Source organism: Theobroma cacao, chromosome 8, assembly GCF_053813885.1.
Source record: "Theobroma cacao isolate CCN51 chromosome 8, ASM5381388v1, whole genome shotgun sequence".
Classification (NCBI taxonomy): Eukaryota; Viridiplantae; Streptophyta; class Magnoliopsida; order Malvales; family Malvaceae; genus Theobroma; species Theobroma cacao.
Genome location: NC_142646.1, coordinates 30071097 through 30098068, shown reverse-complemented (window position 1 = coordinate 30098068; position 26972 = coordinate 30071097). Strand labels below are relative to the sequence as shown.

The 26972-nt window shown below is 32.4% G+C and overlaps 2 protein-coding genes across 4 annotated transcripts; both read left to right on the top strand.

Annotated features, from left to right (window-relative positions):
• The first annotated feature begins 2723 nt into the window (after positions 1-2723).
• Positions 2724-5446, top strand: LOC18507119 (putative laccase-9). Its single transcript, XM_018126083.2, has 7 exons — positions 2724-2908; positions 3060-3214; positions 3314-3558; positions 3706-3831; positions 3970-4552; positions 4680-5032; positions 5131-5446. Exons 1-7 carry the CDS (start codon positions 2807-2809, stop codon positions 5271-5273), a joined length of 1707 nt encoding a protein of 568 aa, XP_017981572.2. The 5' UTR covers positions 2724-2806; the 3' UTR covers positions 5274-5446.
• Positions 5447-5783: 337 nt separating this feature from the next.
• On the top strand, positions 5784-12844 carry LOC18507118 (enhancer of rudimentary homolog). 3 transcript variants are annotated; one of them, XM_088808770.1, is made up of 5 exons: positions 5784-6089; positions 6311-6404; positions 6857-6977; positions 8300-8582; positions 12558-12844. In XM_088808770.1, exons 1-4 carry the CDS (start codon positions 6075-6077, stop codon positions 8388-8390), a joined length of 321 nt encoding a protein of 106 aa, XP_088664896.1. In that variant the 5' UTR covers positions 5784-6074; the 3' UTR covers positions 8391-8582; positions 12558-12844. The 3 variants fall into 3 exon arrangements, 2 of the variants coding, with proteins under 2 accessions (XP_088664896.1, XP_088664897.1); XM_088808771.1 differs by lacking the exon at positions 12558-12844 and adding an exon at positions 8684-8931; XR_016027783.1 differs by having other exon boundaries at positions 5784-6917.
• Positions 12845-26972: the final 14128 nt, after the last annotated feature.

Genomic DNA, 26972 nt, shown 5'->3' with positions numbered 1-26972 from the left:
GCTTGCCTGTCTGTTTCAAAGCCTAGCAATTTCGAATTTGAATTCTAGCTTCTGCCGTGATAAAGATTTCCACACCCAAAGTTAGAGTCCTTGTCCAACGCATTAGCAGAAACTAAGATAAATTCAAATACTCAAAAATTAATTAGCCTTAAATACTTGGACTCTGAATATACATCTATCCAACCGGCTTGTTAATCCTTTAATCCCTCGAATTGAAATAAATCCCTATCACAAGATTCACCCTGTTTGGCTAACACATCTGCCTCATAGTTGGCATCTCTTTTTGCATGAGTTACCTTCCATTCGATGGTTAAAGTTTTGTAGCCAACCAATTTGTACCATATGCTGCCTGAAATGCCAAGGGACTTTTAATGGATTATTTAACCATGTTATCGCATTGTGAGAATCACTTTCTATCCACAGCTTCAAAAAAAAAAAAATTCAAATATTTTTCAAAAATTCCTACTCCATACGAAGCATATGCTAGCCATATCTTCTTCCATATTCATCACAATGAGAATAAGAATTATGAACCAGATGACAAAAAGAATTAGCGGAATACATACCACTAGGAGTAGCTTTCCATATATCTCCATCATAAAAACCATTACGCAACTTGTGCGCCCTTAAACAACTCCATAAACGAGTCAATTGTTCACACTCCTTCCAAACAGTCTCCTTCTCAATTCAATTTGACATTGCCATCCAAAATCAGTGCACTGTCCATAGTCACATAATCTTCCACAAATGATAATTCTTTGAGTTTTCTATTTCTGCTAATCTCTGACACAATTCAAAAAGTGTCTTAATATTTTCAAAACTTTGATAATGAGGTATTAAGGTTTGGTGGCTCAAGTGTAGGAGAATCATTTGAGCGATCTACCTCTTTTTTTAAAAAAAATTTGTCAATTGTTTTCAACTTACTCATATTTTAATCAAACTTGAAAAAAAAAAATATAGTCAACATTCAATATTCTTATTTATTTATATTTAAACTTAAAAAATAAAATATAAAACTATAATGAATAAAATATAAATAATTAAATATAAAATACAAGATTTTATATAATAGTTAAATAATATAAATAGAAAGAAGAAGGTAAAAGAAAACTTTACATCTTCTTAATTTTACACAATGATGGTGGGTGATCTCTGTTTTTCTTTATCCAAACTCACAAGCTCATAAATCTCTTTTAAAGAATAAGGTGTGTTTTAACAGTGAATTACAAGAAAAGAGAAACAAAAATAAAAAAACACAAAAGAGAAAAGAAAAAGAGAAAGAGGTACAGAGAAACTTAAATTAGGGTAAAGTTAAGTAGGTTTGTGAGATTGTATGATTTTTTATTTATAGTAATTATTAAATAAAAAATTTATTTTAAGTGGGTCATTAATAATATATAATAAATAAAAATTTTCAAACATTTTAGGGGTTATTGATAAAATATATATAAAAACCAAATATTTTTAAAAATTATGGAGGGGCCACGGCTCCCCCATTATTGGCTTACCCTCCGCCCCTGCATGTCAATCACATGTTTTTTCTCTAACTAACCTGGGAAAAAGTTGACAAATATAGTCGTGCATGGCAGGCTGATTAAAGTAGTGACATTCAAAGGGATAATGATAAACTTTCCGCCTGTACTTTTCCTTGAATACTGTTTCTGATGTTTGTTTTTCAGTTGCTTCAGGAAGCTTCTGTCTGAGCAAACCAACCTTAATTTGGTTCCCGGGCAGATAATACAAGCTTTAGTTAATTAGTTGGTAACATTGAATTCAAAATTGATTGAATTGGTAAAAGATATCAGTTATAACTTTTCTTTTTGGAGAATTTTTGTTAGATTTTATATATAATAAATTCATACTAATTCATGATTTATTATAATAAAAATTTAAAATATAAAAATATACTTGACTTTTGATACATGATTTGTTAACATAAACAATACTAATCACATCATTGTTGGGATTCCATGCATTAGAATCTTCTTCATCATTTTTTTAAGTAACTCTCGTGAGACTTTAATGTCATTGTGAAAAGGAAATGAGATATTATAACCTTTCCTTTATATAGTGAATATTTAATTCTATTTATTACAAGATTTAAAATTTTCATATTGAGGCCTATATTTTTAAGTTTATATGTAATATTAAAATCTAGCCCACTTAATCAGATTATTGTCAAGACCAAATATGCTAAGCCTGTTTTTATATAAAAGAAAATTCAAATTAAATAATATAAGTTCAAATTTTACTATTGAGAAAATCTAATATTTTCAGTAAACATATAAGAAAAAAAATCATGTATTCAAAATTATTGACCTTTCTGTGAAAAAAAAAATGCTTAAGACACCTGATCAAATTTTAAATAAATGCTTGATCCCAAAAAAAAAAAAAAAAAAAAAAACAGAACCACAACGAGCAACCTGACTTGAGACACCGAAACCTATTTATTAACCTCAAGACAAGCGTTTTTCCTCAAGCACAATTAAGATAAAGAAAACTTCAGAAAAAATATTAACATGGGCAGACTTTTAAATATTTTTATGTATAATCCGATGGATGCCTGGTGCCTGGAAACATGTGGCTGATATTTATTGACTGAATGCCATGTTTGAGGTTAGGTACTTACTTTGGAATTTTTTTTTACCCAGTCAATAACGTAGACTTCCAAGAAGAAACTTAGGAGCACACGTTTTCTTCTATAAATTGTCAAAAATTTCTAATCCCAGAGATCACAGAAGACAACAGGAGGTGACCTGACGAACACATACTTAGAGAGAAAAAAGAAAAGTTTGAGAGAACAGTAATGGGTTTATTGAAGCAAGATTTAGTCTTATCGTTGCTAGGGGTTTTGTTTCTAAGTACCCTGCTCCTTTGCAGGGCAGACGTCCACTACTATGAGTTCTTTGTAAGTGCTTGTTTACTCCAACTGATTATGCATCAGGTTTTTCTAATAATAGTAGTATATGACTCCAAGAATCATGGCAAAGCTCCTGAGAGTGAAGATTAGCAGTGATTGAAAGATTGAGATTTAATCTAGCTTGCGTCTTTGGTTGCAGGTACGAGAGACGAACTTTACAAGCCTGTGTAACACCACCAAGTCGATGTTGGTCGTAAATGACAGTTATCCTGGGCCGGAGATTCGGGTTCACAGACAGGACATTGTGTATGTTAATGTCCACAATCAAGGGAACTATGGCCTTACCATTCATTGGTAATTACCAATCGCTCTCTCTCTCTCTCTCTCTCTCTCTCTCTCTCTCTCACTTCTTGCTTTCATTAAATATTGATTCATTGAAAATTACTTTGATAGGCACGGTGTGAAACAACCAAGAAATCCATGGTCAGATGGCCCCGAATTCGTAACGCAGTGCCCGATTCAACCAGGAACAAACTTCACTTATGAAGTTATACTGTCTGATGAAATAGGAACCTTGTGGTGGCATGCCCACAGTGATTGGACTCGTGGCTCCGTCCATGGTGCCTTTGTCATTTTACCTGCTGAGAATGAAACTTATCCATTTCCTACGCCTGATGCAGATCAAACAATCATTCTTCGTATGGATTTATATCTTTTCAAATTTATTTTTTTCATAATTGACTAAATGGATGGTCATGAAATGATACGAATAAGAACATTTCTCATCGTTTGTCTTATTTAGATTATATGAGAATATTAATTTTGTTTCTTTACTCTATTGACAGAATCATGGTATAATAGAGACTACAAGGAACTTATTGATGAAGCAACTTCAAACGGTACGGCTGTAGCATCAGCAGATGCTTACGCTATCAATGGGCATTTAGGAGACACATACGCATGTGCCAATGGTACGTATGCCAATCATTAATAGAAGTTCTTCCAGCGCTCAAATCAGGAAAAGTTACTCCTTAATTTGAACTTTCTTGCTGTTATTTTTGTTTCTAAATTGACCTTCTCGTAGTCACAATTCACATGACCTGCTGCAGAAACTTTATTCCGTATGCAAGTTGATTACCAGAAGACATACCTTCTCCGCATAATCAATGCTGCAATGAATGAACAGAAATTCTTTGCCATCGCAAACCACAGCCTCACGGTCGTTGCACAAGATGCTTCCTACGTTCAAATGTTTACAAACGACTATATAATGATAAGCCCGGGGCAAACCATGGATGTTTTGGTCATTGCAAACCAAAACATGGGCCAGTATTACATGGCTACTAGGCCTTTCTCTGATAGCGGTGCTCCACCTCGCAATAATATCACGAGGGGTGTTTTTCAATATACAAACAGTGTTGGTGGATTGAATGCTTCCTTAGTAACGCTGCCCGCAATGACTGATTTAGATGCTGCAGCTAACTTCACCAGACGAATTAAAAATTCAAACGTCACCCAAAATCCGCCAATGAAAGTACCGATGGATATCGATAGGCGTGTCTACATTGCAATTGCCTCAAATAATTTACCTTGCGATAATTGTCCTATTCTGCCGACTCGATTAGCTGCAAGTTTGAACAACGTTAGTTTTGATTTTCCACAAATTGACATTCTCCAAGCATACTACAACAGGTATATGGATAGCATTTGTATTACATTTAATTATTACAATTTGTTGTTTGGAGCTATTGCCATTGTGGCCTTTCTATCTTTTCTATTTCATTACTAAAGCTAATAATTATCATTTTTCTTATGACAGGAGTATCAGTGGTGTTTTCACCGAAGACTTTCCCCTTCAGCCACCCGAGTTCTATAACTTCACTGGAGACTTGACTGGTTTGAATCCGAATGCTGATCTAGGGACAAAGGCCATTGTGCTAAATTACGGTGAAGCAGTTGAGATTGTTCTCCAAACAACCAGTACTGGTCCTGCCGGAAGTCATCCAATCCATTTGCACGGTTTCAGTTTCTATTGGGTCGGGACTGGCTCGGGAAATTTCAATAATGTCACCGATCCTAGCTCTTACAACTTGGTTGATCCACCACTAATTAACACTGTCCATGTTCCTCTTAGAGGATGGGTTGCCGTCAGATTTTTTGCAACTAATCCCGGTAAGTTCTGAATTAAATTAAGGAAAGAGAACTCTTCCTCCTCCTTTTGCAAGTCAGAGAGTGAGTTATTGATACGAATGACGTATATATTTTTGCAGGGGTATGGTTTATGCACTGTCATTTCGAAAGGCATAGTAGCTGGGGTATGGACACTGTTTTCATTGTGAAGAATGGAACCACCGTTGACACAAGCATCCTTCCGCCGCCTGCCTCTGGCATGCCTCGTTGTTCCGGAACCTAGAAGTAGGATAACCTATGTCGTGTTGTGCTCTATATTTTTAACAAGTGAATGGAAAAAAATTATTTGAAATACTTTCAATAAGATTATTTCTCGGAAATGTAACCTTGTAGTTCATATGCCATTTATGTAATCCTTTGAAGAAAGAATAAGAATACATGTTTGAATTCTTCTTAGTTTGACCTTGTTCTGTCATGATTTTGTTCAATTGGAGTATGGCTTTCTGGACTTTTGAGACGACAATAAACAAAGATCTTTCGCTCCTTTTGCCTCTTTTTTTTAGGGAACTTTTTATCATGGTAAATTCTTCCATCTTTTTCAATAAAATTTACGGTCTTGACTGAGAAAAGATAAAAATTAACTCTTACATCTTATAATCTCTCTTTCTCTCTAAATTAAAAAAAATATCAATTATTTGGTTCTTTCTATTTTTCACTTTTCATACTAAACACAAAGAATGAAAAATATATCTTTCTTTCTTTCTCTTTTCCTTTACTCACCCCTTTTTTTTTTTTTTTTTAGTTTTCGAATTTTTCTTCCTTGTCATTAAAAATAAAATTTTTGAAAATTAATGAATAAAACATTTTTTTCTTTTCATCTGTCTCCCCTCTATCTCTCTGCACCTCTTTCTTTTCTTCCAAAGTCTTTCCCTTTCCTTCGCCGCACTTCTCCTCTCTAAAACCTCTTTCTTTTCTTTTCTACTTCCTTCATTCATTGCTTTTCCCAATTAAGCTAATTTTGCTCGTAAAAATCTCACCTTTTTAATCTCATCTTCTTTCCCCCAAGAAACTAGGGTTTCGTCAAATGTTACCCCTTTTGGTACAAAAACAGGGCACTCGATTCTCAAATCTCTGTTTTTTTTTTAATTATTATTACACGATTTAAGATTTCTTTTGTAGGACTTGATTGTTCATTGATTTGATTCTTGCTGGCATGTTAATGACACTGAACCTATTTCAATCATAATATTTTTTTTATTGGATTGATATGGTTAGTTGTGTGTTTTTTAATCTCATTTTTTGTTTTGTGTGATGATTTAGGCAAACAGGCACACCATTGTTTTGATGCAAACTTCGCAAAATAGAGCACCTAGAACGTTTGTGGATTATGATTCTATCAGTCAAGCTATGGACAGTATGCTTTTTGTTTATTGTTGCTTATATTATCTTTGTTTTTGTTGTTGCTCATATTATGATTTTATCAGTCAAGCTATGAATAGGGGTTTGGAGGTGGAAAACAAAGCAATTAAAATTGAGCTTTATGATAGGATACATATACATTTCATACATTTTATAGAGTTCCTATTGCATTAGTTTTCTTGAAAATAGTTTCTATTGCAGGCAATGGACTATACCTTTTGGAAGTTGGCTTGTGGAGTTGAGAATGATCTTTAGATTTGATTGTGCATATGTCTTTTTTTCTCAAGAATGTATGTCCAAAATTGTTTATGTTTCTGAGTTGCATTAAGAGGAAATGAATTAGTGTGGTTTTAATATGATGCACTAGATGGAATCCCTTCTCTTCTTCCCTTCCATCATTTAAAAGATTTGACAATTTTAACAGTATATATTATTTGCCGTGTGCAGTTATACGTGAACTATATGAAAGGAAACTTAAAAAGCTCAACCCAGCAACTCAAAACATAACGTATGACATTGGTGTTCTTTACAATTTTATTGATGGCCTTGCAGATATGATTGCCCTCGTGTATTACTCTCTCTCTCTCTCTTCCTCTGCCTTTTTCTAGTATGTTATATTGTAGATATAAGTGCCATGTATTGTCTGTTATATTGCATGTTTACTGAGTCATGTGTCAATCAAGTGTTACGATAACTGTCTTTCAAAGGCATGAATTTGTCATGTAAAACCTTGCCTTAAGGAATAAGTATGTGTTTTCAGTCCATGAGTTACGATGGATTATTTCTTTTTCTGTTGAAACCCAGATTGGTTCGTGAATGAGTTTTGTCCAACTTATAACAATAGATATGCCTTATAACAATGAAGGGATGATTGCTCTTGGAGGCTTCTTGGCATTAACCCTGTTTGCCTACCTTTGAAGACTCGCGGGGGTTTTGACTGGAATGATTCATTTGTTCGATTAGGGAGTTTGTCAATCTGGGCCACACAGGCTACTCTCCTTTCTTCACTCTGGTTGAGTTTTACTTGTATTAGACTTTTGTTTAGGGGTTTTTTTTAGAACTCTGCTTGTTTTTTGAGATTATACATGTTGAGATGCCGCCAAGTGCTCCTTGAGTAGCTGCTACTTTTGTAATTGTACAGAACAAGCTCTTCTCAAGATAGCTTTATGCTAACAGGAGTCTCCACGTTTGAGACTCCCCATGGCATTACAGCTTATCTATAATAAAAACTCATCTTTCAAACAAAAAAAGATATGCCTTATTGCTATTAATTTAGATTTTAGAGAGATAATTAGAGGGTTTTTTTTTTGGTTTTGTTTTTGCTTTCTTGCTTTGGAGACGGCAGTTACAGTTCCTCTTTGTACTTCATCGCAAAAGAACTTGTTTTTATCTATTTAGGAGAACTTACATTAGTGGCCATAGGTTAATTTGTCAATTTGTCTTCATTTTGAGTATTGTTGTGACTGCAACCTTTTTTATATGCTTGCTGAATATAAGTAGGCATTGTTGCAACTATGTAATAGCATGATATGTCTTCTTCTCTAGTCAGTATTAGAGTATTACACTCAAATTTTTCTTATTTCATCTGGTCTTCTCTCTGTAATTTTTAAGGCACAAACACTAAATATGCTATTCTTGAGGAGTCTTAGAAGTTTTCTTGTTGAATTATTTGATACATATGACTTGAATTTGAAAATATGGTGATTTACTGAATGCTGGGATATTGATGTCGAATGATATAAATAGTGCCAATTCATTTACCACTTTATGGAAAAAGTTCCACTATCTTGAACGTCCTGATCCCATGATTGTTTGTTGTGGACAATTAAGATTACTGTGGTGGAATATCTAAATACTTATCAAAGATCTTGAAATTGATTGATTTTGCAGTCAAAAGGGACAATTCAAATGGATGCCTTTTCACCATGTGATAAAAGATTGTGATTTTAGGAGGACATTCACAAGGCCTTGGAGTCATTGAAGAGTGGACATCAAAAGGGAAGCTTTTATTTTCTATTGCAACTATTTTTTATTTTCTTTCAATTCTCAAGTTTAGTTACTTAATTATAACGATTTACAGCTTAATCAATCATCATTGATTAGTTGCCAAGAAATGGAACAAATAATCAAACACCAAATATTTGATAATATATCTGTAAATCAGATTTGTAAGGTTAGTTACTTGCAATCACTTTAAGAGTTTTTACAATTTTGAGGTACTAATTTGTCATATGATTTATGATTGCATTTTTATTTTTTTTTAAATGGTGGAAGTCAATGCTCCTCAACTTCTCTTTGAAGAATAAAAGCACAACTTTGAACAAATGAGCCTAACAAGATGCTTGGAAGAATTGATTCCAAATGCTACTGTCACGACCCGGAACTTTCCTCAGGCTCATGATAATCGTCGCGACGTCCCGATTGACACTCATTATCCAAAATGTCAATCGGAACCCCGCAAGGCTTATATATCAGTTTCTTTCTTTTTCTGTGAGCAATCGTTGTTAAATATCGAGTTTTTAGAGAATATACACTATTTTAGATAAAAAACAATCAAAAATTTTTTTTTGTCACACATGGGTATTTTGGTTATTTTTTTTTCAAAAATTTTGAAACTGGTTAAAACGTAATATGCAAATACAAAACACATAATTCATATTCAAAATGAGTTTAAAAGTTTAAAATTTTTATTTAAAACGAAATTACGGTTATTTGAATTAATAAGAAAATAAAAGAAATATTAAGGGAAATATTTTATTTTCTTTTAAAACAATATTTATAGAGTTATACGTGAATAATTTTTATAACGTAAAAGCTAAATAAATTTATACATATTGAAATACAGAAAGTCAAAATATTTAATTTAATTTATAATAACAAGAGGGCTCCCGAATAAATAAAAGTAAAGAGAACTGTGAACCTGCGATTTGAAAAATGTAGATTCAATGGTAGTTCTCGATGAGATCAGCTATCTATAGTCTATACTGAACTTGAAATGCGTGGAAAGAAGGGTGGTGAGATTATAAAATCTCAATGAATAAACAGACATTATCATAAATATCTAAAGGCGAGTAAAATAGAGGTAAGTTTAAACAACAAATTTCAACCTATTTCATAATGTTTTCAATTTATTTTTTAAACCATAAAATATTTATAATTTACCAAAACAGTTGTTAAGGCTTATGTCTTTTATTAAAACAAGACTCAAGTCAAAACTAATATTTGGGGATACCTTGACCGAGGCATCTAACCGAGTTCGTCAAGGGTGTCAAAATATTTACACGTGAAACACATTTTTATTTTTAAAACAAGTCGTTTCTTGGCGTTGGTCGAGTTACACATTCACGTGGGGGTTCGACGTGAAGTGAGCTCTAATACTACCTCGGGAGTTAGCCTCCTCGCCTCTACAACCGGAGTAACTATATAACTGGGTTTACCGTGCTCCTCTAATAGGCAGTCCACGGAAACCCGTCACTGCAGTGACTAACCCACCAATTTTAATAAAATTTCGACAATATAACGTGGTTTTTATTTATTTATCTAGCCTGTATAGTAAAAACAACTTACATAAATTTTTCAATGCACTCACAAAATATAGTCACATATACTCATTTCTCATAAGCCATTCCTAGAAAAATATATATTTTTCAAGTCAATTTGCAGCTTTCAATTACTCAATTTCATAATCAATACAATATATTTTTATTTGTCACATTTATTCATAAAACATCAAAAATCCCGTTTTAATCTCGTTCTCATTTCATAAAATATATAAAGGGCATTTAAAAATAAACTCTAGATAATTTACAATAATAATAAGTTTACTCACCGTTTGTATAAACTAAAAGCTTTTTAAGCGTCCCGATCACTACTCGTTGGGTACGATTTTTTTGCCTTTTTCGAAAGGCTCTCCCCCTAGATACATTACAAAAATTTAAACAATTCATCACATTGATGCTAAATCACTATATAATTAACTTAAATTCTATACTAATGCATGGTATGAAATGCAATAGCCTAAAATGACTTAAATGAGGTATTAATCTATTTTTGACACTTTGCCCGATAAATTGCTAACGCACTCCATTTTAGCTCTAAATCATCCCATTCTCTCTTCAACATTTCTAACAATTAAATATCAGTCAATAACCTTCTAAAAACAACAAAATCAGCTCACTCCCTTCCTTGAAAAATTCGGCCAAAAATGGGACATTAACTCGGTAAATTTTCTACTTTATTTTTCTATCACATTTAATCATTTTTCATCATTTTCTCTTCATTTCTCTTAGAATAAATTTCAGATCATCATCATTGTACCTCATTGCAGATTCAGCCAAGGGTGGGTATTGTGAAAATTTAATGATTCCTTGCCCAATTTAATTTCTAAATACATTTAACTAATTAAAACTATCAATTTAACTAAAAATCAAAACCTAAAAATTTCAATTTCTCTCCCTTAGAATTTCGTTCAGCCCTTGATATCACTTTTTGATCTCTCTCTTCAAGCATGCTAAATGGAAATAAAGGCATAGAAAAGGTAGAAATCAAGTTAAAATCGAAAAATCTTATCGTTAAACGCGTAAACGGGCGAAAAACGTGAATTTCCCTTTGAATTTTCTTGTTTCTCTTTGGTTTTTCTTTTTTCCTTCCTTTCCTCTCTATTTCCTCTCTTGTTCTTCCTTATGGCCGGCCAACACTTAAAATGGGGTTTAAATGGGCTGATTTTTTATTAAAATAATATTATTTTATTAAAATAATATTATTTCATTAAAAAATGTCACGTGTCACTTTCCCATTGGTCCATTTTTAAAATTTCATCCATTTGTTTTCAAATTTTCACCATACATTTGTTCCACATATCCATAGCTTAGATAAAATTCTCAGACTTATCCAAAGTCTCGGTGGAGTAATTTTTAAAATTTACACTTTTGTCCCTGTAAAAGTGAAAAGTTACATTTTTGTCCAAAAAATTGAAAAATTGCCCATAGACATATTTTTCATCCCTTATACTCATACCATTCTCCAATTTGTCAAATTTGATCTAAATTCTCTCAAAATCTCAAAATTTGTCAGCGGGTGGCAAAATTACGATTTTGCCCCTACATTTTAGAAATCACCAGAATTAAACTTTTTTACTCACTATCATTAAATTATACTCCAAATAGTTAATCTTGGTAAAAAATTTTACTCCCTGATCAAATTATTATCTTAGGTGGCAAAATGACGACTTTTGCCCCTGAACATTAAAATTTTCAATTTTACCCCTAATGAACCCTCGAACTCCGAGCAATCATTTTTAGTCATTCCTTGACTATAAAATATTAAATTTCATCCTACAATTCCTATTTGAACTAGTTCGAGGTTAAATCAATTTAAGTGTACCGTTAGGTACAATATCGGGTTTCGTCTATTCTTAGGTGCTTTTCTAGCGTAATAACATGCTACTCAGTGCATGTATGTCATGACATGTGTTTATAGGGTCAAGTTTTATAGATACTCTTGATGAATCATATAAGTCATTTTATGTTAATTAATTGATTGTTCATGGCTGGACATATTAAGAATTTTGTGCTGCTTTTTGAATTATTATTTAATTAAAATTCTTAAAGTGTTGCATAATTTATACATGAATGGAGTTTTGGTTTTTTTTTTTTAATTTTTATTTTAGAAAAGCAACAATTCTAGAAGTTTAAAACTAATGGCAATGTGATGCTAAAACTCGGAGTTAGGGGCTCCTATGTGTAAGCTGAATTTATAGGATATCTAGTATAGTTACTCTAGAATCATTGAGATAGCATGCATTCAAGCTATATTTGATTCATAGGAGGCCTTATCGTAGATGTTAAAACATAAGACACCTTTTTTGCTTTCCAATCTGCAATGTTAAACTATGCATCATTTGAAACTTGCGTAGTACCATGCTAGAAGAGAGTTAGATATGAAAGAGAACAAATAATGAATCTTTTATAATTTTAGCAGTTTTCTATGTTCTTTTTTTTCTCCATTTTTTACTTTGTTTTCAAATCAAATCAAATCAAATCAAAGAGCACAAATAAATTTTGTTAGTTGGTCAGTGAGTATGCTTTGTCTCATATTACATTATAAATTACTTGCAAATTAATATTATCTTGCAAATTAATCTTTACAGGTAAGGAAGGCTGGGAACTGCAATGTCAGATGGTTTTATTAGGTTGGAGAAGGGACAAACAAATATATACAAAGAGGAATTGGAGAGAAAAAGAGAGAAAGAGAGATTACCCCATATTGTACACGTTGTAAAGACCTTGAGGGTCCATGTTCCAAGTTGGAAATGGTTTTTGAGACATTTGACTTTTGAGGCATTAGTTGCTGCAATTTGATTTTAGAGGCACTTTATGGTTTGTGAGCATTTTGTTTCTATCATAAAACTTATTGCATATTAGAAGGTTATATGTGTTTCTAATTTATAGCTTTTAGCTGCACATTTTATATGCTACCATATGATTTAAGATTGCAGTCATATAGTATACAACTGCACTTTAATTTTGCTGTTGAATCTCATAAATAAGTGCAGCCATACTTTTCCATACATTGGCTAAGGCTGCACTTAGAAAATGTGCAACCTTAACCTAAGGCTGCACATTTTTCACTAACAGCTGCAGTTTTTTTTTGCACCAAAGGTGAAAAATATTGTAGTGATTGTTCAACTTAAAGGGATTTCAAGATAATTTTTACTTGTTGAATTTAGTGATTTTTTTAAATGATTTTTATAATTGATTTAGAGTTATAATGTGTTAATTAATTATTTTTTAAAATAAATAAATTATAGTTTAACTTTTAGTTGATTTAGGGTTATAATGTGATAACCACTAAAGGTAAATGAAAAAAAATGGTAAAAGTAATTAACTAACATCAACTTAATATCAAATTAAAATTCCAACACAAGTTGTGACAAAATTTTTTTAAAATTTTTCCAAAGTTTTTCCAACACTAATACTACCCCATAGTCACAACTTAAGGAAAGATTTTTTTATCACAATTGGTGGTCAAATTGACCTATTGCCCACCCCATTAGGTTTCGATGCTAACTAACAAAAGAATTACTTCCTTGTTGAGCAACAAGGCGTTTTGGTTCAACAATCCTTTTTCTCTCTCTTTCTCTCAACAAAAAGAAAATCTCCATACCAAATTCTTCACTTTTTCTCTCTCTTAGGGTTTAAGCAACACACTCTCTTAAGAATTCAATAAGATTTAAGTTCGAATGCCTATGGAAGAATAAGAAAATGAGGTGAAAGGTTTTGAGGAAAAGTGAAATATTTTAATTTTTAATTTTAATGGAAGAAGAAGAGAGCAGAAGATTGAGCTAGAGAGAGATAAAAAAAGAAAAACAATAAAAAAAAGTTATGAGGGAGTTGAAGAGAGAGAAAAAGTGATTTTTATGTTTTTATTTAATTAATTATTAATAACTTTTTAATATTTACGTTTAACTAAAAAATTTTTAATTTTATCTCATTAATGAGGTGGCAACATTTGGTGAGTTGACAATATATAGCTTCTATACACTGTTAATGTATCAAATATAAATCCTGTATATATTTATTAATTTTTTTAAAGTTAAGCTCACAAGTGAATATCATGATATAGTTTTCAAATTACTAAATATTTCCAATGTTTATTTATTTATTATTATTATTTATTTTTTATATTTTTGTTGGTTTTATTATTACCATAAAAATGAAATAATAAATAAAGAGAAACAAACAAACTAAAAATAAAAATAAAAATAAATACCAAAATATAATGATAAAGAAAAGAGAAAATAAGCCCATACCTTCTTTATGTGAACTAGGTTTACCCTCTTTTAGAGCTTGCTATTTCGAATAGACCATAGGCTAAGATTGGACTAAAATTGACCTCAATCAAAGCAAACTACAGTCCAACCAACCAATCAAGCTATGGCATCAACATAAAACTACAATCTAACCAAGCAACCAAGCTATGGCGCAAATTGATTATTATTTTTTATTTTGATTTGAACGGTGTCGTTTAGTACTCTCACTATATAAACCTAAAATAAAACCCTAGCTCCATTTTTACTAAAGCTTTTCTCTCTTTAGTGGCGCAACACCTTTTCTCTCTTATTTCCCCTTTCATCGATTGGAAACCCTTAGATTTTTCTAAAACCAATCCCTTACCACTAAAAGTAAAGTTTTTTGAATATCGAAAGCATTTCTTTCTCTATTTTTTTCCCTCTCCATTCTCTCCGTTGACTCTTGGTTGATGGATGGGTATTTATACCCATTTTTGTGTCAATCTTGGATTAGATTCTCTGAACTTCTTTAATGCTGTTGTTTATGATTGTTACAAGAATCTTTTCACCTCAAGAACCGTCTACCATGGCCGGGTAATTGATCTTAAAATCTTAAGAGAGTTTGGTGTCCTTTATATTGAGAACTTTAGAAATTTAGGCTGGCATGAATATTTGAGTTTGAACATCCCTGTGTTTGAAAAGTTGGTTAGAGTTTTCTATAGCAATGCAAATGTAAATTATAGGGATGAGAATGATGCACTTCATACTTATAATAATGCTTTCACCACTTACATCATGGGTAGATTAATCAACATAACTCCTAAGCTGATTGAGGATGTGTTTGGACTTCATAGTGCACTTGGTGCATTGACTTACATTAGTGATAATCTAGTAGTGCAAGATTTAGAGAGAGAGCTTTATGTGAACAATATTGGTGCTCTTGAGTCAATTACTAGGTTGTCCATGATGGATAGAATTTTGCACTTGATTATTAGTTAGACTTTAAGGCTAGTACTTGGTAACTCTATGATATAGAGTTTTTTGGTTTTAATTTTGGTTAACAATTTGCCATGTTCTTGAGTTTTATTTTAAATTTTTAGCTGTTTTAGCTATTTATTTTAAAATAAGTAAATTATGTTGGGTCAATTGAATTTAGATTATTTTAGGCTAAGTTAGTTGTTGATTTTTCTAAGTATGGCCGTTATTAATTAAATTGTGCTTTTGTAGGTGTGTTATGATAAAGGATTTTAATTGAAGTAGGAGAGTGCATCCTAGGTGCAGACTTTCATTGCACACGTTCTGGTATTTCAAGTATATCTTCCACTATAGAGGTCCAAATGATGTGATTCTTGGACCCTTGGAAACATAAGAGACAAATTTAAAAGTTTTATGTTTACTATGTCTCCTAATTCAGCCTCCAAGTAGGATAAAATTGCATCAAACTTCAAAATATTGTAGTGGAACCTAAAAATTCAAAGTGCACATTTAGTGGCTGCGAGCTTCACCACTTAGTGGCTGCGTCCCCTCGACTACACCATCATGCTTTGAACCTTCAGGAGGTTTGTGGACATGGCCCCCAACTGCCCATGGCCATGGCCATAAACAAGGAAATTTAAAAAATAAAAGTCAAGCTTCGTGGCCAGGCCACCTAGCTCCATGGTCGGGCCCCCAACATAGAGACTAGAATTTGAGTTGTTTTTTACTTCTATTCTCATTCAGTTTTGAAGCCTATGTAAACGACCCTTCCATAGCAAGATTTAAGTAAGTATTAAGCAGGGTTTTTTTTGAAGAAAAAGAGGCATTGAAGTTAACAAGAAAGCAAGGAAAGCAAGGAAAATTGCAGATCAAAGACTTGATAAATATTGGAATTCTTTGTTTTCTTGTTATCTCTATACTTTCTTGTTTAGTTTTGATGGTTAAATTTCTTTTTTTGATGATGTCTTTAGGAATTATGTTGAAATAATTTTTTGATCTAGAATCGTAATTAAGCCCAATGTGTAGTTTGAATTTTTAATATTCTTTCTTGTTAATGATTGATAGTGTTTGAGTTGTTTATTTTAATCTTGTTCTTAATGTGTCTGATTGATTGGCCACCAATTAGATTGATTTGGAAACCTAAATAGAATTAGAAAAGAAAGTTTAGAGTAAGTCACAGATGAAATAGCATATGTTCAATATCAATTGCATAAAATGATTAATTTGATTTGCATGTAGGGTAGGAATACACTTACATGTCATCTGTAGCAATAATTAGAGTCTGAGTTTAATGAGTCTTCCTTGATTTCAATTTTCATAGGAATATAGTAAATTGCTTAAGGAAGATATTGTTATAAGAACATCGGAATAGACTTATAAATAAATTAGAACTCTAGGTTAATAGCTTAGGCTTATCTAGTAAGTAAAGAAGGAATAGAAGAGACTTAGATGAAATATTGAGGGTATATTGTGGTTCTAGACTTTTGGTTGGTTGATTAATTAGTTAGATTGTTATTTTTGCTTTCAGTTCTAGTTTTAGTTTATCTAATTTTTAGTAGTGTTAAAATTCGGTTGTTTGAATAAGATTAAGTTATTTTAATTTTAGTACTTATCAAATGGATTTGGGCAATTCTCTATGGGAGTGAACTGTACTTTTTATTATATTACTTGTTAACGATGCATGCACTTGCATGGTAAATCCAACAATAAGTTTTTGGCACCATTGCTAGGGAATTATTTTCATAATTTTTGTTAATATTAATACCAAAAAATCTTAATCTTAATTCAAACTTTCTTTTTCTTTGTTTTCAAGTACTTTTTGGTTGTTGTATGTGAAGAGTTAGAGATTTGGAAATTATTCCTTATGATACTTAGGCAACAATTTTATGAACATATTTGAGGAATTCAAAGGTTTGATGCTTAGATTGAAGTTTTGATCTTATGTTTATGTATATGGGTAAAAATTTGAGTCATATATGAATGGTTTGAGGTTGTGGAAGACATTTAGAATGAGTTTATGCTTCAAAAAAGACAATTTTTACCAATTTAGACATAAGAAGTCGATTTTAGTACATAGAGGGTCAATCTCGTGAAGTAAAAAGAAGGGGAAGTCATGCATTCTAGTCCAGGATTGACTGTAGGCCCTTTATAGTTGATACTAGGAAGGAAAAAAGGAAGAAATGCAAACATTCTAGTCCAAGATCGACTATAGACCCTCCATAGTCGATCCTATGAAGGGGAAGAAGGGTGAAACACAAGCTTTCTAGTCCAAGATCAACTACAGATCCTCCATAGTCGATCTTAAGCTGCCTAATCAGCTTAAAATGGGCTTAAAAGCCTCAAAATCGAAAATTCTTCATTTTTCTCTTTATTCCTTGTTTTTCCACCCATTTTCTCTCAAATTTCACACGCTTCAAAACCTTCAAACTCCAACAAAAAATCTTGGATTCTATATGCCAAAGGTAAGGATTTTCATTTCCAAGAAAAAGAAAGAAAGAAAAAAGACTTAGTTTTGATGATTTTGTTTTCTCTCTCTAACTTCTTAAAACCCTAAGCCCCAAATGGATTTTTGGAATGGTTTAGAGCTAATCCGAGGTAAGATTAAATGTTTTTACTGATTATTTTTCAATTTAATCGATTAAATTTTAAGAAATCTGATTTCTCCTATGTAGATAGATCTCCCTCGATTTGGTTGGAATTTGGAGCTAAGATTCGTGCAATCTAGCTTTTAAGGTATGGTTTTAGCTCATTGTTAAAGGATTTGAGCTTATATGTTGAATTGCTAAGGATTTAGTTATGTTTAGAAAAGTTAGCATTTTTGGAAAGCTAGGATTTAATTAGTTTTGTGATGTTTTGATGCACTTAACGAAAGACTGAGCAATTTGGGCACATTTTGAGCTAAAATATGGTTGGAGGCTAAGGATAAAAGCTTGGTTGTGGAACACTCCAATTCGTCGTTGTGAGTGAGGTTTATCTTTGAAAATGCATAAAATACATTATGCATGATGATATGCATGGCCATGGTAAATTGAATTGTTATGTTCATGCATAGATGAGTATGCCTAGGCTAGTATGTTATTAATATATGTTAATATATATGTTTGTTTGTGATTGCTATTGGGAAGCATGAGATGTTAGACATCTAGGTGATGTATGATCTTAATGGCTTTTGGATATGCTATGACTAACTTCGTGTGATGGTTATACCACGATGTGGGAATAGATTGCCCGATTGTCGATGAAATATTGATGCATGATTTGATGAGACATTGCTTATGTATATAGGCTTATTAGGCCATGACTAATTTAAAATGAGATTGTTGATGCATTTGTGGTCAATGAGCTATGATTGTTAAGGCCTAACTGCTTGAATATATGAGGCCATGTATTATGATATTTGATGCGAATTGTTTACGTGTGTGAAGCTAAGGAGGCCATTTAAATGATATAACATTATGATTTATGAATCATTAAGGTATTTAGAACTCTAACGAGCTTATAGACGATTGAAGCTCGATAAATGTAATTTGTGATATGTTATGGACATATGGAAAGATAAAGGCATGATGGCCTCATTGTGGATTTGTGTTCCATCTAAGGGATGAATTATGGATGTTGATTTGACTCGGGATTGAGTGGATTCTGTTACTTTATGACATGTGTATGCCTACAAGGATGGTGGTAAGTAGGGACAGTGGTATTAGTCCCCCCTATGATTCCCTCTTATAGTGCTTTGAGGCCACCCATTTGAGAATACTCCGAATGATGCCAACTGTTAGGAGATTACTCTAGTTGACGATTTGTTCTTTGCCAGCGGCTTTGCCCTGTGCGTGATTTGTTTCTCTGCCAGTTGGCAACCGAGCGTGATTTGACTTTGTCTAAGGGAACATCACTTGTTGATTTGATTTGATTTGTATACAATGCGAGATAGCCTTAGAGAGGCTTAGATAAACATGATATGAATTGATATAATACTCCGGTGACTAGAGTGTGCCGTGGAGAATGATTTAAATGATTTTGATTGGCTTCATGGATAAGTCTAGTTATGTGTGTGGTGATCTTTGAAGATGTTGGGGATGATCATATGCCCTCATATTGGGGACTTAGGGATATTGATATGCCTTATATTTAGAGATATCTAATAAATCATGTGTATGCACTGATAGCACAATATTTATTATGTGATATATATATGATCTTGTTACCGACGTCACTCACTGAGTATTAGAGTACTCACCTATATGTACCATGTGCAAATAAATAGACAGCAGATCTATGTGGTAAAGGTAGTCCAGTGACGAATCGATTTTGACATCCGATAGGTTTCCATCACTATGTCACTCACAAGCTTCTGCTTTACACTTAGTTGTTGTGTGTGTAGACACGTTGTGCCATATGAACTTGTAGAAAGGTTGTTATGTATGAACCCGCCTTGAATGGTTAATGTATGGCCTTTGGATATTTGTATGTATTTTTGTGCCAGGGATAATATTTTATATTTGAACTTAAATTTTATGTTCAAAATATTTGGCTATGAACTCCCTTGGCTACGTGTTTTATGATTTTGAATTCTTAAGCTTACTTGGGTCTCATGGGCTTTGCCTATTGGGCTCGTGCACTGGTCACAAACCCCCGAGTTTAGGTTGTGACAAAAACTCACATTTGGAGAACTTGGCATACGACTAGTGCTCACTTAAAGTCTGTAGTACAATCTTTAAATGTTACTCGTGTTCTTCTCAACTTCTTGATTATACCAAAATATCATCAATGAACACAACTACAAACATATCCAACTAGGATTTGAACACCTTGTTCATCATATCCATAAAAGCTATAGGGGCATTAGTCAAACCAATTGACAAAACCAAAAACTCACAATGACCATACCTCGTGCCGAAAACACTCTTTGGTATGTCCCCATCTCTAATCCTCAATTGATGGTAACATAATCATAAGTTAATCTCTGAGAAACACTTTACCCTTAGTAATTGATCAAACAAATCATTAATATATGGGAGAGAATAAAAGTTCTTTATGGTCACTTTGTTCAATTGCTTGTAGTCGATACAAAGTCTTATTGAACCATCATTTTTCTTCTCAAACAATACTAGTACACCTCATGGTGAGATATGAGGGCATAGGAAACCCTTGTTTAGTAAATCCTTTAGTTGATCCTTGAGCTCCTTGAGCTTGGTAAGTGCCATTCGGTAAGGCAGTATAGATATCAAATTAGTGTCTTACACCAAGTCTATACAAAACTTTATCTCCTTTTTCTAAAGGTAATCTGAGTAACTCCTCCGAAAACACATCATAAAAATCTCCCACAACTGGCACATTTGCCATATTACCCATATTCACTTGGGTATCCAAGACTATTTCCAAAATTCCTTGGCATCAATGTCTCATGAATCTGCTAGTAATCATGGCTGATACCATACTACTCGAGCCAACGTTGCAATCTCTATGAATATAGAATGATATCTCTTCAGGGTATTCAACCTTCACCCTTTTGTGGTGACAGTCCACACTAACATAGTTAGCAGATAACCAATCCATCCCAAGTATCACCTCAAAATTGAGCGTATCCAACAGCACTAAATTTTCTTAGGTGTCATTCTCCCTAATTCAGACTACACAAGTTTTATAATCATGTTCTACCACAAAATACCTATCTCGGGGGTATGGTTACCACTAGACCTTCCTCCCTCTTGGAGCACTCTATGCCTAACTTGGATGCAAAGTATAAGGAAAGAAATGAATGTGTAGCACCAGAATCATATAACACACATGCATTAATCGAATAGATAAGTAAAATACCTAAGACAATTGTATTGGATGCTTTGCATCTTGTGGGGTCAATGCATAAACTTTGGCTTGTCCTTGACCAATTGTACTTTGAGTTTTAGACCTTAATGCTCTACCTGGACAAGCATTTGTGGCACCTTTGCCCTTAGACCCTTCGATCTCTCTGATAGGTTGTGTATCAATACGAGTAAGTGGTATAACTAGTTAGGTAGATCCTTGTGACTATTGGCCCTCAAGAATGTTCCTAATGATGTGTCCAAGTAAACCACATGTGAAACAAAAAAGGGTGAAACAAGAAAGGATCTCTTTACAACATTGTCCTTGGTGCCTCTTATTATAAGTAGCCCATCATGGGTAAATTGAAGGTCATGCCCTCAAGTTTGCTATTTGGGTGGTCTACCATCATGCCTATCTCGTCTAGCACCATTACCCTCAGAACTATTCCCCTAATGGAAGATTGAGTGTTTTTTAGTTAACTTGTAATGTAAAAAAAGATCCTCTACTACCTCTAAAATCTCTTTGATGCTCAGTCTTGGCCCTTTTGGACCCTTTTTTAGCTATTCGAGTCTCAACAATCCTCATCTTTATCCTTTAAGCACAATCCATGGTTGAGGCATAGAAATCAAAGTCTTGAGATGCCATTCCTGTAAACAAAGGCCCCACTAAGCCATCCATAAACCTCTTAATCTTAATCTCTTTTGTGGAAACAAGTTATGGTGCATATCAAGCCAACAGAGTGAACTTGACATCATACTCTACCACTGTCATCCCAAGGTTTGCACCAAACACTCAAACTCCTAGAGTTTCCCCAATAGGTATCTCATCTCTCACCTCTTGAGAATGAGCATCAATGGGTCCAACTATGGGTGTCTCTTCCTTAGCAAATTTGAGGGTCTTACCTATTCTACCATTCCCTCTATCAGTGGAAGTTTGTACCCTTATATACGAATCAAGGGGAGCATCATGCTTTGGTGTACCCTTAACTATAGCTCAAGTCCTAAGTGGCATCCTTACCTAGTTAAGAGTGAACACTAAACTCAATACAAAAGAACAAAAGGTAGGTTTTAAAAAAAACAAAAAAAATCCATGTAGCCTCTCATTTGTGGGTTGTATTATAGTTCACAAACCAAAAGCAAGATATGACGTGGAAACCCAACAACTCTGATGACTCAAAACAAAATACCTAAGACTTAGACAAAACTAGAGCTGTAATACTAACTTTGTCACGATCCAAACCTAAAAGCTATGACCAGTACAAGGGTATAATGGAAAGGTCCCACTTAATCTAAGCAAGCCTTAAACAAATAAATCCAGTTACTCAAATTACATTATGGGACACATCATCATGAAATCATGTATAATACATGTACAAACACACAAACACATATGTATATCAAAAGTCAAAATATATCAACGTGTAAGATCCCGTGCTCAAAGTGTGGAAGCAAAACATTTCTTAAATATCAAAGTAAAAGCCACCTTATGGCAAATCCAGAGTATAACACTTGTTACAAAATTTAAACAGAGTTCAAAATGCATAACAAATAAAACATGACCAAACCAACAAAGTATAAATCAAAACAAAGGGGTTAACGCCTACTGGATGCCTTATCGAACACCTACCCAAACCAACTGTAGTAGAAATAACAACTCTTCCCAAATGACAGCAAGCCAAACAATCTATTAATATGAAAAAACCAATACATCTTTCATGTGTGAGTTATAAATAACTATATGAACAGATACTAGGAAGGGGAGCAAGCTTAATCGGAATAATGTTTGACAAATACACCTTCAAATTAATGAAATTTAACAATTTCCAAAAATATTATCAAAGTCCACTTTGCAAGCATTATCACATTTCCAAATGTTTCCAAAGTTCACTCCATAGGCGTAAATCAAATTTCCAATTATTTCCAAAATTTCACTTTCCAAACGTATTCACTCTTTTCAAAGTAGTTTAAAGGAAAACACAAATTATAAAGTTTAATAATTCAAAACAAAATCATTTTTTTAAAATCTTAAAACATGTTTCGAAGTTCATTACAATTAAACAAGTTTTCCAATATTTTCAAAATTCACTTCAAAAAATGTAACTCTACTGTTTCAAAGTATTTTCAATAAAATCAAGTGTTTATAAAACTTAATAGTTAAAAACAAATCATTTGAATTTTTAAAATACTTTTAAAAATTTTGAAATTTTGAAATAAGCTTTAAGTATCGATACATTGCTCAAGTGGATTGATAAATTTCAAACAGAATGTCTCTTGAGACCTCGTGGACTCATGGTATCAATACTTTTGCTCAAAGTAATGATATTTTTCAAATAGAATGCAATTCTGAGAATTCCAAAGAGAAATTATCAATACTTTAACTTGAAGACTTGAGACCTTTTTCACAAAATCAAATTTTCCACATAAACTATAGTTCTATGTTCTCAAACAAGTCCAATAATCATTCTGTTTAAGTCACCAAAATTGACACATCAAATCAAATTAAATTGAGTTGAGGAGCACCAATAAGAAGAATTAATAACAAAGTGAGTCTCAGGCATATAGGGATTAACTGAATAACAAAGAAGGTAAGATTGCATCAACTATCAAGACAAAGTTATGCCTTAGCACTAGGGTGGTTTGGTAAATATAGTCACCAATTCTAAAGGATACAAAGCCTTGTGCACAATGGCTAATATCTACTATCACTAGCTACATGTCTTAACATAATAGGCTCCACTAAAATGTTTTTCCAAGTTTCAAGACTAACCAAAGTTCATTTCGAAAACAAATGAGTGAATCCATTCACTAACAAAATCAAAGGAGTCCTCACAAGATTAACCCATTTTCATTAACATAAACAAATATCTCAAAGACAAAATGACCCAATGCTATGGTCCATTCAAAGAAAATTCATTTTTCATTTAAAATGTTGAAGTAACATAATCAATCAATCCATAGAAAATAATCATGGTTTTGAGGTATCAACACATTTAAGGTTCTTATTCCCCATGCACAAAACTAAATTCATAATAGACATATCTACATAACTTATATAGCTTTCATCAAAACATACTTAGAAAAATATAGTTCACAACACAACCTTATAGAACTTATGTGCTCATGTTTCATTAAAATAGGTATGCTTAATTATATCAAAATAATTAAAAATGTCATATCTACCCACCTCATTGAAACGTGACTTTCCTCTTAGCAACTTTCATCGAAAGGTCGACTTCTCTAAAAATGCACACTACTTCAACAGCATTTAACATTCAAATTTCCATTGTTAATACCTTGTTTTCTAATTCTATCCTTAATAATGACCATTTATCCTTCTACATACTTTTAACTTAATCTTAACCTGAAATCAACACCTAAATCTAATTCTAACTAAGAGATTAAAATTCAAATAACTAAAGTCTATAGTAACTTTACTTTGGTGAGCTTGTGTGTACCAAAACAATCCAAAACATAAATGTTTAAAGAGAAAAACAAATTTTTAATAAACCAAAATTTATGGAAATCAAAAACCAAGATTAGTCGTTTAAAAATAGTAAAACATTATCTTTAAATGAACTTAAAATCAAAATCTGACTTCAAATATAAAATTTGGAGCTTTGAAATGATTTGCAAGGATGAAAAAGTGTATAGATAGCAAAAGCAACAAAGGTGGCTGGCTTTTAAAGAATAAATGTTTTTAGTCAAATGGGGAAAAGTTTGAGGTTTTAGGGCTTTAATTTATTGGGGGAAAAGTTTGAAATACCCTTACTTTTTTTCAAATTTCTGACATTGGTATCAATACTTTTCGATAAGTATAGGTACTTTTGGTTTCTGGCTAACGTATCGATATTTTATGAGCTATTATCAATACATGTTCATCAAGATGCATTTCTAAGTTCCATGTATGGATACTTCATGAACAAGTATCAATACCTTAGCTCCAAAATGCAATTTTAAGACTAAAAATCAATCCTTTTGTCCAAACTTTCAAGTAAACTTATTTGGCTATCAAAGCATACATTTTCTAAGTTATTATGGTTCATAAATCATGTTAAAAAATGTCAAGTTTCCAACTCACCAAGTTAAGTTACAATTCTAACCTTAAGCAAAAATTGAGGTTTCACACCTTATTACTTTTCCCAACAAATGAAGCCTCCGAATAAGACATAAGTACCACCCCCTACAATTTTGCCTTTAGCTCACAAGATAAGGCATTTTCCCAAACAAATAGATGTCGTCGATATGGGATATTCCATCTGCCATCATTCCAAGCTTTGGCAACCTTCATATCCTTATCATACACCATAACGATAAGTCTAACAATCACTAATCAAGCCAAAAGGAAACATTCACTTTACCCCCAATCACCTACCCATAATTATCAAAACCAACAAGCCTACCCCTCCCATTACTCCTCAGTAAATTGGAAATATTCCTACAAATTGAGGTCATAATTTGTACTTGTATATCGTAGATGGTAACCATTTTAGCCTATTTTCTCCATACTTAGTGTAAACACAAATTTTGCATTGAATATTTGGACTTGAACATTATGAGACAAATTACAAAGATTTGATGCAAGCTGCAGTCCCTAGATTTCGTTTAATTAATTTCTTCACTTTGTCTTCGAGAGTCATGAACTCGAACTTGTTCTTGAGCACGATCTAGACTTCAGAACTTCACTTTCAAGAGTTTTGACGACTTGATCTTGATCACAAACTAGACTTAAGAACTTTGTTTCAAGGGTCTAGGTGACTTAATCTTGAACACGAACTAGACTTGAGAACTTCGTCTTCAGAAATCTTCTTCTTTTCTCAATCTCCGCATGATCCTCAAATGGCTTGGAGGAGCATTATATTTATAGCGCTAAATGAGAGATTTTCATAAGGATTTAGTCTCTTTAAATTATCTGTAAATTATTTTTATTTAATTAGAGATAAATAATGATGACTCATAAATGGCCTTTTGATTGGCTGAACTTTGAGTCATTGAATTTTGATTGTTCGAATTTAAGTTTTATTTCTAAATTATCTTACTTTATTTAGAGATAAATTAAATGATCAAAATTGTTTTATCTCCAAATTATCAGAGTGGTTTTAAAGATAAATTAGATGACTAATTGGTAAAAAATATGAATATTATCTCTAAATTATCTTAATTTGTTAAGAGAAAAATTAGATAACCAATAATTAAATTTCAACTGGTCCAATGTAAATATTATTTTTAAATTATCTCAAGAGATTAATATATATGACACAAAGGTGAATTTTAATTAGTCCAACTATGTGCCTTTGAAATAATCTAACAAATAAATTAATTATTTTATAATTAATTATATGGTTATCTTTAAGGATGTTATCAAGTCCATGTGGGGCCTTGTAATTGGATAATAATTTTTCTCTTTCTACATTTACTACTAGAAGCCTCCTCCAAAGTGCATTCACCACAAAAAATTTTGTTTTTTCTAACGGAATTTTAACGAAAATTTAAAAACTTTTTGACCAATTTTTTCCAACGAAATTTTTGGCGAGCAAAAAAAACAGGAGACAAAATTTTTTCCAACGGAAAACTTTCTGTTGGAACTATTTTTGGTGAGCAAAAAAAAGGAGACCACCATTTCTAACGGAATTTCCAATGAAAAATTTTCTGATGGAAATCCGTTGGAAAAATTTTAAGGGAGCAAAAAAAAAAAGAGACCACCATGTTCGACCGAATTTCCGTTGGAAATTTTCAATGGAAAATTTTCTGTTCAAAATTTCCAACGGAAAATTTTCTGTTGAAAATCCGTCGGAAAGTTCTAGGAGTAAAAATATTTAAAACCCGGTTGAAGTTTCCAACAGAAATTCCGTTGGAAAAAGTTATTACCAACGGAAATTTTCCAACGGAATATTCCATTGGAAAATTTCATTGGTAATAATAATATTTTATTTTTTATTAAAATATTTAAATTTTTTTATAAATTTTGTTAATCTTTTATAAAAAAATTGATATTATTAAA

Excerpts from the sequence above, each read along its gene's own strand:
- LOC18507119 (XM_018126083.2), top strand. The coding sequence starts at position 2,807 with ATGGGTTTATTGAAGCAAGATTTAGTCTTATCGTTGCTAGGGGTTTTG. Across the intron at positions 3,215-3,313 it reads TATGGCCTTACCATTCATTG|GCACGGTGTGAAACAACCAA; the intron begins GTAATTACCAAT and ends TTACTTTGATAG. Across the intron at positions 5,033-5,130 it reads ATTTTTTGCAACTAATCCCG|GGGTATGGTTTATGCACTGT; the intron begins GTAAGTTCTGAA and ends ATATTTTTGCAG.
- LOC18507118 (XM_088808770.1), top strand. Across the intron at positions 6,405-6,856 it reads TATCAGTCAAGCTATGGACA|TTATACGTGAACTATATGAA; the intron begins GTATGCTTTTTG and ends TGCCGTGTGCAG. Across the intron at positions 6,978-8,299 it reads GCAGATATGATTGCCCTCGT|TCAAAAGGGACAATTCAAAT; the intron begins GTATTACTCTCT and ends TTGATTTTGCAG.